At 41.4% G+C, this 12,884-nt stretch overlaps 1 protein-coding gene across 3 annotated transcripts in view; it reads right to left on the bottom strand.

Annotated features, from left to right (window-relative positions):
• The window catches only part of phf2 (PHD finger protein 2), a 107,735-nt gene that overhangs the window by 4,105 nt on the left and 90,746 nt on the right, over window positions 1-12,884 (bottom strand). For all 3 annotated transcript variants that reach the window (XM_019868224.1, XM_019868222.1, XM_019868223.1), the window contains 4 exons: window positions 5,051-5,364; window positions 3,920-4,015; window positions 3,727-3,836; window positions 3,361-3,637 (listed from right to left, as the gene is read on the bottom strand). In XM_019868224.1, the coding sequence (XP_019723783.1) occupies window positions 3,361-3,637; window positions 3,727-3,836; window positions 3,920-4,015; window positions 5,051-5,364 (797 nt within the window). The remainder of the gene's footprint in view (window positions 1-3,360; window positions 3,638-3,726; window positions 3,837-3,919; window positions 4,016-5,050; window positions 5,365-12,884) is intronic.

Below are 12,884 nucleotides of genomic sequence, written 5' to 3'. Positions count from 1 at the left end.
GCACTCGGGGCAGTGACCCCCAAACTAGATGAGTGGTTGCAACAGATCCCGGGAACAACATCGGACATCTCAGTCCAGAAATGTGCAGTGCTGGGAACATCAAGGATACTGCGCAGAACCCTCAAGCTTCCTGGCCTCTGGTAGAGGACCCGAGCTGAATGGGGGATGGACACCACCCGAGGGGTCAGACGAGGATTGTGTGTGTATATATATATATGTGTGTGTGTGTGTGTGTGTGTGTGTGTATATATATATCTATATATCTATATATACATATAGATATATAGATATATATAGATATATATATATACACACACACACACACACACACACTCGTGTAATATTTAACTTCACGTTCAATACAGTTCCATCCATTTTCAACACCACTTATCCTGAAAAGGGTCAAGGAGGGGCTGCTGGAGCCTATCCCAGTCGACTTCGGGTGGAAGGCGGACTACACCCTGAAACTGATTGCCAGTCATTCGCAGGGCACAACCATTCACGCCCACATCCACACTGTCACTGAATGGTAACAGATGCCATGCTGCCCATACACAAGTCAGGCAAGTCCACCACTACATCATCAGCAACTCTAACAACATTTAATGCTTTTATGAGTGGTAGCGTCATGTGAGGAACATAATTTGTAACCAGAAGCAAACAGGACATGAAAGTGGAAAAAAAAGAGCCCTTGTATCCAAAAATACCAAGTAACCCCATAGAGGAGGGCTGGAGGCAGAAGGCATGGAAGAAAGCTTGGCATTCTGACAACAATGACCAACTCGAGTTCAAATACTGAGAGATGTCAGGCCATGCCCAATCCTATATGAGAAAATAAAGGTGAAAACAAAGGAAGATAGTACCCGTAACAAACAAACCATTTGATCAATGATCTCTTCAAAATCTATTAATTTGAACAACATATTTAGATTATTGGCATTGGTCAGTCAAACAGCAGTATTTTTTCTCATCTAAAAGAAAAAAAGAATTGCAAAATAACTTAAACTTTCACTGCTAAAATGCCTTCATTGTTATGTGTTCCAAATGAAGTTTCATAATTTGCAACTTGTTTCCTGAAGATGCTAATTTCAGTTTTTGGACGTGTAGGATTTTTATCCAATTGCTTAATATGCCATTTTCTATGAAAACTAATGCTAATCCATCTTACCATCTTAAGAATTCCTTTTTTGGGGTTATTTTACAAATGGGCTGTCTGTCACTCAAGCTGTCTTGACCGTTTATTCCATTATGTTGTTGCTATAGAACAAATAGGCCTGTAAGGTTTAGTGACAGGATGAGAAGCGAATTTGGTGTTCACACAATGGCAGAAAGCAAACACAACGATGCTATTTCTGAGATATATATGAATTGGTGAAAATAATGGAATGATTGCAAGCCTTTATCATAAGTATAACTGTATAAAGATGAAACAAGACAAGAATGTTCTGGGCTTAATGAGTAATTAGGATCATTTATGCATTTGTATTGGCCAAATTTTCAGGCCAAAATATTTAAATTGTGCAACTCACAGAATTTTTATGAAGTGGTATTTGTTGTTACCATTCAGCACTTTTGTCTTTACTTTTACAATGGATGCCAAAAATTTTAAATCACTTTTGGAGAATAGGACTTGAAGCATGGTTCTTTCAGTCTATGAGGCATATACGCAAAAAATTTTGGCGATTAAAAAAAAAAAAAAAAAAAAAGGTTTTCCTGGTGTCTTTTCCATTCCAGATCAAATTCTATAAAATTACCCACACTGTATATACAGTTGGTGGAAAAAATGTGAGCCCTTTGGATGTTCTTAATTCGTGCATAGATTTGTCAGAATCTGGAGTCTCATGGTCATCTAAATCAGGAGTTCTTAACCTTTCTGACCTTGGGGCCAAACTATTCCTGTACAAAATAATCTGGGGCCCATTCGGGTAAAACAAACAATGAAGGACCAGTCCTCTTGCGAGCCATTTCACCTGACTGTGATCGAGTATCTCCACATGATCTAATTGCATTTTTTTTACATGGCTGGGCAAAACATCTGGAGTTTCCAGCATTATTTTCAATTAAGTTGATGGGTTTCCAAATTATATGACTTCATGAAGATGTGGTGACATCTTTTTTTTGTTTTGCAGAGCAGACCTTTCTCACTCGAAAAAGAAAATACTGTATCTCACCCAGTTTCACTGCTTGTTTTTGCACATACTACGACAGCCATTCCAACTTAAAAGAACCGCAGTTCATTCTTATTTTGGTTTGGGGAGTCGATGTATCACATTCGCTGCCCGGTCGTTTCGCCATGATGAAGGATTTGCATTAGCGTCACTTATCATCGCCGCACAGTTCTTGTTATGGAGCAGAGAACATGCGCAAGTACTGTCAATGCCGTGATTGGCTGCACAGCGTCATTGCATCCTATCGTGTGATTGGCTGGACACCTGTCACTCACTGAATTACGTAGCAAATTGATACAGAAAAAAAAAGTTACATATCTAATTCATATGCAGTTCGTTCACTGCGGTGGATAGGTTTTCTTGTGCACTGAGAGTGTGCGACCAGTGCGCAGTTGAGCAGCTTAGAGGGAACATTGGTGTCGTTGCATCTCCAGTAAACCTAAATATAAATGAAAGATACCTTTCATTGTATTGCCTCGTGTCAGAAACTTTGCTTGTCTCCAAGCATAAGGCAGTTTTGTAGCTGCTGCTGCTGCTCCCTACCGGTATGGAAGAGTACAACATGATTACTCTTACAGGCGATCGACCGCACAGGCATACATATTGTATAATTTGCCATGGCACACCTGACAATACCAGTGTGCCGCAGCACAGGGTTTGAAAAACACAGTAATGAATGGCCCATTGTCACTCCCAACGTGGCAGCGTCATAAGCACGTCGGTTGCTACAGCGCGCGCATTGAGGCTTCCTATCTGCAGGGACACCCCTCCAATCTCGTGAATGACCACAACCGAGGGCGGGTAAAAAAATATCGGCGGCATGAAACTGGTTCGCCTGTAAAATCCCAGAAATTAGTAATATCACCGTTCAAGCCACAGGGTTCAAAGTGTCGAACAAAAAAAGTAGCCATTTATGGTGCGGAAAATATGTTAATTGTGTGGTGTTACTATTAAGCAAATTATTCGTTTATCATTCTTGTGATTTAGACAAAAACTATGTTTTGTGACTAATTAATGTAGAAATGTAAGATATTCCAAAGGGTTCACATTCTTTTTCCTCCTACTGTACATAGCACAGCCATGGAGAAAACGCCACCAGCCGCTACTGCTTTTTGGACCTGGAAATAAACCTGGCAACAGAATTTTGCACCATTATCTTGGCAAAAAGGTTCATTCTGTCACAGTCACTCACCTTTAGCTTCTGCAGAAACTCCACGATCCCCTTTTGTCATAGAGTTGATGTTCGAAGACATCGACGGTCGCCTTTGGCTGAGAAATCCCCCCGGCTTCATGGGCTGCGGCACTCGTGGCGACTTCACTGTTTCGCTGTTCAATTCATTATCTGTAAGGCTGCCGTCTTGGGAGTCCAGATTGTGATCTGTCGAGCTACTATCTTGAGAGATTTTTAGTGGCTCTTCTATCAGTGTCTTCTTTTTGACTTTCTTCTTCTTTGTTTTTTGCTGTTCCTCCTGTTGACGTGGTTTGACAATGTGGTTAACATTACTCGATTTGCTGAGCAGAATTTGAAACGACATTCATGACCCTTGACTTTACACACCTGATGAGAAAGCTTTGCTGCAGCAGCAGCCAAGCCTGTTTCTATGGAGGCTACGCGAGCTCCTTCTCTCGCAGGCCTTTCCTGTCGAGGAACTGAAGGTCCCACGCGAGCTGCGAGGAGATTGAAATAAAGACTTCAACTACAAAAGAAATATCATGCGAGTCAAATGTTATGGACCAACAGTAATCAAGACCTGTTGGGCTGTATGGAATGTCATCACTGTTTTTCCTTTTTTTGGATCTGGATTTGAAAATGGGATTATCCTCCTCAGACTCCAATGACGGATAAACTGATGAAAGATGCAACATTGGACGTTAAATCATGAGACACGACATTCAAGCAATACAATCGTTTTTACTCTTGTATATTAAAGCATTTCTCAGCCATCTTGTGACCTCTGCGTCCCACGTCCTAGACACATAATTTTCCCGCCAGATGCACAGTTCCAAACAATGTGCGTTTTTGCGATGCAAGGAAATTTCTCAGTCAAAAAAAAAAAAACTACGGTAAATGTTTTTTTCCAGCAACGATCGCAGTTTGACCATCGCCGCCATTGTTGTTTTGATCTCGCGTTAAATAATCTCGCGTGACGAGATTTCCGTTCTCGCGAGACGAGATTGGCGAGATCGGCCTTCACCTCGTGGAAAGCAGACGATTGCAAAGCTGTGTAACGTTAAAACAAGTGTTGCAAAAGTTTATCGCGGAGATATGAACTCAAAGACTCAACTGTGGGATGAAATTAGAACCTATTTCTCAGCAAATCTTGTATGCCTGAGTTATTTAAATGTTTGCAGCATTTGTTTCTAAGAAATAAACCTATTATCAATGTATATTGTTGTTGTTTGTGTTATTATCATATGCAATTGACTAAGTAAATCATTTCAGAATTCGAAATTTGGGACTCTCTAAATGCATAATGGGACTCATACTTTTCTGATCAGCGAGTCCCTGGGACTCGCAGGGCTCAAACTGTAAGATTATCACTGATTTCTTTCTGTTTGATGGCGGTTACTTCAATAGTAGAGGGCAGATTTTTCAACCGTGATTCAAATTCTGTTTTACTGACACTGCTGCTTAAGTGTTCAGGTTTGTGTTTTGCTTGTCGTTGCAATGAACGATTCAACCTATTTCTGAGTTTCAAAAAAAAGAGATTTGCACTGTTCTGAAAATATGTCAACGTTGTAAGTATTGAATTTTTGTACATATATTTGATAAGTGAACAGTGATAAATTACGCCAAAACCTTTGGCCACAGCTGTCCGTTTTCTTTGGCACATGGTGAAATTAAAACACAAGGAGGAATATGTGTTGATTTTGATCCTTACCATAATCGGAGTCTTTAAAGCATGCATCCATGTGATCCTGGTCATCATAATCAAGACTCTCAATGGAGCAACTCTTCTGGGGTTTTTTCAAGTGTTTAGTGGACTGCTTGCTGTTGCTGTTGCGACCAATGCCGACTCCTTTACTGGCCTTCTTAGTCAGTGAGCTGTGCATTTGCCAGATGTTCTTTGACTGACTGTTGTTTCTCGACTGATTGCTGCTCCACTGTTGCTGCAAGTTGTCTGACGACGACAAGTTGGCCATAGACAACATGCCCTGAATGGCCTCTTGTGTGCTCGGAGATGCGGGCGGCTGACTGTAAGTAAGTCAAGGAGACATACACAACAACAACACAGCCATTAAAGAACAGTCACACCTCCGGCAGGGATGAGAAACTTTGAGAAAGCCTTTGAATTCCTTGTAAATATCCCAACTTATGTCATTGAGCACTGTTGTAAGAGTATAGTACTGTACAGTAAAGTTAAGGTGTACCTAAAGTTGTAGGGGAAAAAATACACACAAGGTTTTGAAAACTTTGGCGGAGTTTTGTAGTGACCAGACGCTTTATATTTCATGGAATTTTTACGTCTTGGAAAGTGATGAAATACACTATATATCTTTGAAAATGGCCAATGGACTCTCCGTCGATGGACACAACAAAGCTACAAGTAAACAAAGCAGCCAGCACATCAGACCGAGCTACATCGAGCAACATTTCACTAACCAAGCATTAGACTGGCTATTTTATTGTCAAAAACCTGCTCGATCAGACTGAGTTTAGAGGCAGCAGCGGGTGAAGACTGGATGTGACGATGGGGGAAACCACTGTGTGGAGGAGCAGTCCATGATGATAGACTACAGCAGGCAGCTGTGGTGGCTGCGAGCATGGCTAATCCAGAGGAGCACTACTGACCACAGAGCTGGACTGGCGCACCGCAGACCATTGTTAGGATTTACAATTTAGGTGCCCAATATGAGGTATGTGTAGCGCACAACATTATCAGTGACCTATTGCGTGCACACATTAAAACAATGCAATGCTTTGGTGACTGATCACCCTGTGCACGTGATTGTTTCGGGCGTTTGTGTTTCCGCAGATTGCGCTGGAACACGTGACTCGTTGACCTAATTTAGTTTGCTCACCTAAAGTCAACTCTGCATTGCGTTTAATGTTGGTACATACAATGGAAGCATGCGCTTTGCACGTGGTCACAAATACTGAAAAATGAAGTGATTAATGGTGCAAGAACTCAAAAACATATTGTTAACATAAAAGTGTTTGGTTGAAAAAGTTACAAACTAATAGAAAATATACACTTAATAAAGCAGATAACATGAGGGGAGAAATGAATGAATTTATGACTGATGGTGAAAAAACAGGTGGTAAATGCTCCTGATGAAATGAAAAGGTTGTGTAACGATGTTAAAGATGGACATGATTCATTGAAGGGATTATTGTCTTTTGAAGAGGATGAAAAGCACAAAATATGGTTTAAAACCACAATGATGCCAAAAAAAAAAGATGAGGTTTTCAAATGTCACTTAATGGCTTTCTCACTCTTGTATATTAAAGCATGAATGCAAATACACACAAAGAAAAAATGCAAATGAAAACGATGACAATGAGGAACCCTCTCTTGAAGAAAGCATGCTAAACATAACCAGCAAAAGCAGCCAAAAAAGCAACATTGCTTTATCTGCTGAAGCTAAAGGCAGCAGCAGAAAGAGTTGCAGTGCTGGTTCGTATGAAAGTATTCATAGAGCGACATGCTGTGGAAGGAAAAAGAAGCAAAACTAAGGAGTACAAGTGAGATGCTTGATTTGGAGGCTGAACTGCCAGCATTTGAAACAAGATTGGGCATTGTAAATGAATGAAGACTGTCAGCATATTCAAAAGCAAAGAGTGCACTGAAGAAAAGTCGGTGTTCAAACCCCATCATGAAAATGACCCGTAAACGGCACAAAAAAAAACAGATTAAAAATGCCACAACGGAAAATAAAACAGCGGATGTGAGACGAAAGAAATAGGATGCATCAAACACAAGACAACAGCACCACCTCCTGAAAAACCATGAAAGCAAATGAAACACAACAGGAACACCAGGAACACCTTTTAGTGGGACAAAACAGAAAAGATGTTGAAATAAATCAACTGTCAAAACAAAATGAAACGCAATCTCATTCATTAACTACTCTCCAGGTGCCTGGAGACCTTTTGACCATTATGTGCAGAAAAAAAGAGATTACAGTAGCATTAATGAACTAGCAACACTCAATGACACACCCACCAAGAGACATTCCTATTTTTGATGGCAATCCTCAGCAACTATAGCAGTGTTTTTCAAACTTTTTTGAGCCAAGGCACACTTTTTTCATTGAAAAAAAATCTCGCGGCCCACAACTAGCTGAAAATGTGGCCCCCCCCCCCGCTTATTTTACCAATTAACGTGTTATATTGTTACTATAACCGTTTTTAACATTGAAGAATGATGTTATAACAGCTTGAATTGGAATCAAATGAACACAAACAAAACAGTATTTTATCATCTTTCATATTTATTGTTTCACCGTCATCCTGCATTCATGCGTCACAAATTCGCTTGTCTCTCGTCGAAACACAAGACAATTGGCTAGCTGTTGCTGCTCCCTAGCGGTATGGGAGGGTACTACATGATTACTTTCTGGGCGAAAGACCGCACAGGCATAAAAATTGGATATTTTCCCGCGGCACACCTGACAATGTCTCGCGGCACACCAGTGTGCCGCGGCACACCGGTTGAAAAACACTGAACTATAGAACTTTCATAAAAGCATTTGAACAAGGAGTGAAAAGTAAAGCAACGGCAGCAGACAGTTTGTATTCATTCATTCATTCATTTTCCGAACCGCTTTATCCTCACTAGGGTCGCGGGGGGGGGGGTGCTGGAGCCTATCCCAGCTGTCTTCGGGCAATAGGCGGGGACACCCTGAACCGGTTGCCGGCCAATTGCAGACAGTTTGTATTATTTGGGGCAATTCACCTGAGGCCAACCTCATGAATGGTGCAGAGGTGTCAACACATGGCTTCAAATTGTGGCTGTGCTGTGGCAAAAGGTTTTGCTGTAGGATTGTTTTGGAAATCCTTACAAAACTGCCGCTCCATAAATCAGTAAGGCTCTGTTATGGCAAACAATACGAGCAGAAGACACAGAAGCACTTCATAACTTTGCCCTATTTCTGCTCGTCCTCTCTGTAATATCATGGAAGAGTTGTAGTATGTGCAGGAACAGGATATGCCTGTGAATATGAGGGTAACCGTGGCTATGTTGTGCTATAACTTCGAGAATGCCGGCAAGGCTCACAACATTATGGAGTTCACACGATACAGAGCTGGTTTTGTTGGTGCAATTCATAGAATGGCATGTAAGAATTCTTCCAGAACCATTCTTTGGCAATCTGCATTGCTCGAGCCCTAACTCAACACCATTAAGTCGAGGCAAGTCAGTGCCGGGCAACAGAGTGAGGGGGAATGCAGCGGCTAGCATAGTGACTCCATTAAGCAGCAACGCTCATTCAAAGTTAATGAAACTGGCCGCTGCATTTGCTGCTCAACTGAACAATTGCTGGAAAACTGTAAGCTGTTTCGAAAGAAGAAACACATGGACTAAGTGTTTCGAATTAAAGAAAAGGGGAGTATGTTTGAGCTGCATTTGGCAGGGCCATATTAGCCGTGACCATGGTGCAAGATTGAAATGTGAAATTCGCAAGCAAAACCAACCAACAGCGGAACACATAAATTGACAGAAAACTACTCCACGAAACACCAGAGCTCATTCCCATTTCCCACACAACTTGGGGACATACAGAATATAAAATACTTTGGGTTCATAGTCATAACGGCCATCTGAAGGAAACCATAACTATGATGTTGCCCGTGACAAAAATGAGTTTGACCCCCCCTGATGTACAGTATTACTTGTTTTGCTTTCATGTGGAGGTTCACCTTTGTGGTGCAAACAATGGTTTTTGTGGCTGGCTCACCGCTAAAACTCATTTGCTGTGAGACGTTGGCCCAATGCATGCAGGAGGGTCTCCGGTGAGATGTATAGCTCAATGTCACTGTGTCACGGCTTTGACAGTACTTCAAAATATGTCCGAAAGCGGTCCATAGTGGGAAAAAAAGAGTGGACTGCGGACGACTGCCGTAGAGAACTGTGTGAAGTTAGCTAGCTGATCACAGGGTCCCATACTGCAATTCACAGGTAGGCAATTCATTTTTTGAATGGGCCATGCAACTCAGTTGTGTTAAATATTAATTTAATGTCTTTTTATAAAAATGAAAATTGCAATGTTTTAATAAGCTATCATTGTGTAACCTTGGTATTATTATGCTGTTGGAATTAGGAATAAAAAACAGAGAGAAAAAATGTTTATTCAGTTATGACATCTTCCTGTACACATACAAATGATAAATCTTGCCCAGATATGCCTCAAGTCAAAGTTAATAAAATGTTGCTCCTAACTTCAACAACAGAACGTCGTCATGAAATAATGTTCAATCGCTAATTAAGGTCGCCCAAAATCTCCCCCAAAAACCCAACAACAAAAATCGACTTAATTACACCTGACTGTTGCCAGATATTAGTGGTAAAATCAAAATGTTCCGATTAGGTTTAGGGCAGGGGTCGGCAACCCAAAATGTTGAAAGAGCCATATAGGACAAAAAAAAACAAAAAAACAAATATGTCTGGAGCCGCAAAAAAATAAAAGCCTTCTATAAAATTTACAATGAAGGAAACACATGCTGTTTGTATGTATGAGACTGGACTGTCTCAGAATTGTTTGTTATTCATTCCTTTGATGTGTTTTCACAAACGCCCCCATTGAATTTATTTTGTAATTTCCTCTTTTGTTTTGGTGCATTGTTTTCGCTTTTCTCAGTGTCCGTGAAGTGATAATTAATTTCCGTTTTTCTGAGGCTGTCTTTGAACGCCTCTCAAGTCGAACGTGAAGAGAGAAGGCACGGAGTCGGCCGCAGACGTGTCTGTTTGTCGAGACTGTTAAAAGCATAAATAAAGTGTACGTTTTAAAAAAAACAACATCACAGCTCTCCTTTTTCGGAGCTGCAACATGTATCTTTTTCTATTTGAGCTATATTAGCCTACTATCAAAATCTTTTTCCATTTTCAAACATTTTTTATAAAGCTCCAGGGAGCCACTAGATGTCGCTACAGAGCTGCATGCGGCTCTGGGGCCGCGTGTTGTCGACCCCTGGTTTAGGGTATGACTCAAAAAAAAACATTTTTTGGATGTCTTGAGCAGCTACATATGCTACCTATTTTTTTGTAGCTTGAGATGAAACTTTCAACCACGGGGCACTACAAAGACATTTTTCAGAAACTGCACAATGACCGTCGAAAATATCAATGTTTTGTTGGGCCTGATGTGTGTACACATTCATGAATTTTTGCCCAGCTTTAGACCCTAAAAATAGCATGATATTTCTTTGCAAATGGCGCATCGCGACTGCAACGAAATAAAAAGCTTTCATTAACTTTTCACCGTAAACATGTTTAGATGAAACACCCAAAGATTGAATACGATCAGATGAATTCTCTTGGGGGAGTTTGTGAAAATATGGCCTTTTAAAAGTCAAAAATTATGCCCAATTTCAAAATAAAGTCTAAATGCTGGACTTCCTGTTAGCTTTAGCAGATGGCGCAAAAATACTTTTTTGTCGGAGTTGGACTCTTAAATATGCCACTGAATTTTCACAAATCTAGGTGAAACATACAGCCAGGAATACTTTTAGATAAAATTTGTAGGGTGCGCTTTTAACGAAAATTACAGAAGGAATAAGAAAAATATTTAAATTCATGCCAGATCTGATATGTGTGTATAGTCTAATGAGTTGTCATCCATGTTTAAACTTTCAAAAAGAACATTATATTTCTCCGTAAATGGTGCATTGCTGTCACATCAGTGTGCAATGAAATCAAAAGCTTTAATAACTTAAAATCTCAAACCTCTATTGTAACAGGCAAAGTGTGAAGACCATCGGAAAAATTCTCTAGGAGGGTTTGTTCAAATACGACCTCTATACAAGGCCAAAAAATGGCAACAAATCCCAAAGTCAATCAAAATGACGGACTTCTTGTTTGGTTTAGCATATGGCTCTGAAAGACGTGGGCTGGTACATTCATTCATTCATTCATTCATCTTCCGAACCGCTTGATCCTCACTAGGGTCGCGGGGGGTGCTGAAGCCTATCCCAGCTGTCTCCGGGCAGTAGGCGGGGGACACCCTGAATCGGTTGCCAGCCAATCGCAGGGCACACAGAGACGAACAACCAACCACGCTCACATTCACACCTAGGGACAACTTAGAGTGTTCAATCAGCCTACCATGCATGTTTTTGGAATGTGGGAGGAAACCGGAGTACCCGGAGAAAACCCACGCAGGCCCGGGGAGAACATGCAAACTCCACACAGGGAGGCCGGAGCTGGAATTGAACCCGGTACCTCTGCACTGTGAAGTCGACGTGCTAACCACTGGACTACCGGGCCGCCCGGGCTGGTACATATGCATCCTAATTTTGGTGGATCTACTAGTGGTGAAACGTAAAACCCAGGATGCTTCATTAAGAAGGAATTATGATATGGAAAATGTGATTCCTGTCTTTGTCATAATAGTTTATCAAAAGCTGTCCCTTGTACCCGCTGTTGAAATGGTCGCGCCAAACTTTGAAGTCAAGTGGGTTAATCGTCTAGGAAAAGGGGACAAAAGTATGACCAGTGTGAAAATGCAAAATGGGCCAAAATCTGTATTAAAAATAGCTCAGTTCCTGTCCATTTTAGGGTTTAGCAACCTTAGTTTTTTTTTTTTTTGTCTGTCTTGAGGTGCTACTCCACGTACCTACCGATTTTCATAGCCAAAGATCAAACGCACTGGGACAGGGCTCTGTTAAACGTCTGCAGGAAGCCGCGACGTTGTGTATTTTCATGATCATAAGGCACACTTAAAAGTCTTACACTTCCTCCAAAATGGACGAGGCGCTTTATATGTGCACCGACTTCCAAAATCTGTGAAGGTTATGTGACTTAATGAGCGCTTTGCTTGATTGACTGATGTTGTGCGGACACACTGGTTATAGAGAGGAAAGGCGGACATGACTGAGGACAGCACGTGGACCTGAAAGGGGGAAGTGTGCGCGTGAAAGAGGACGCTAAAGGCACGCTCCCAGTAGGGAATGGTGCCGTTATGTGCATTGTGCAAAACAACATCAATTTGGCGAAGGGCACCTGAAGCACCGTTTAAACCGCAAACTGTCGGTTACACGGAAGAACATGGGAATCAGCCGCGAGAGAATTCAAGATCAATGAATCCATAGTGCTTGGTACTTTCGTTTTATTAAACGGCACCACCTATCCATCCGGGGAAAAGAATATCGTGGTGCAGCAACATCCGGCAGACTACAAGGAAAAGCTGACCAAAAAGGGGCGCATGAGGTCGGCTTTTCCTATTGTGCTTGGTTTCCATGGTAATGGACAGAAACTGCCACCTATGGTGATTTTTAAGAGGAAGATGTTGCTTCGACAAAAGTTTCCAGCCGGAGTCATCATTAAGGCCAATGAAAAGGGCTGGATGGACCAGGAGGAAATGAGAGAGTGGCTGAGTGAAGTGTAGGTAAAGAGGCCTGGTGGTTTTTTTACCCCCCACGCATCATTGTTCCTGTTGTCACTGCGTACCTCGTTTATTTATCAGAGATGAAAGTGGACTTTTCTGAAAATTCCGGAAAAAATAAAAAATTATATATACTGTGTGTGTGTGTGTGTGTGTGTGTGTGTGTGTGTGTGT

This window comes from Hippocampus comes, unplaced genomic scaffold (assembly GCF_001891065.2).
Source record: "Hippocampus comes isolate QL1 unplaced genomic scaffold, H_comes_QL1_v1.1 scaffold191, whole genome shotgun sequence".
Lineage (NCBI taxonomy): Eukaryota > Metazoa > Chordata > Actinopteri > Syngnathiformes > Syngnathidae > Hippocampus > Hippocampus comes.
Note: the sequence above shows the minus strand (reverse complement) of the source record. Positions and strands in the feature narration are given on the sequence as shown.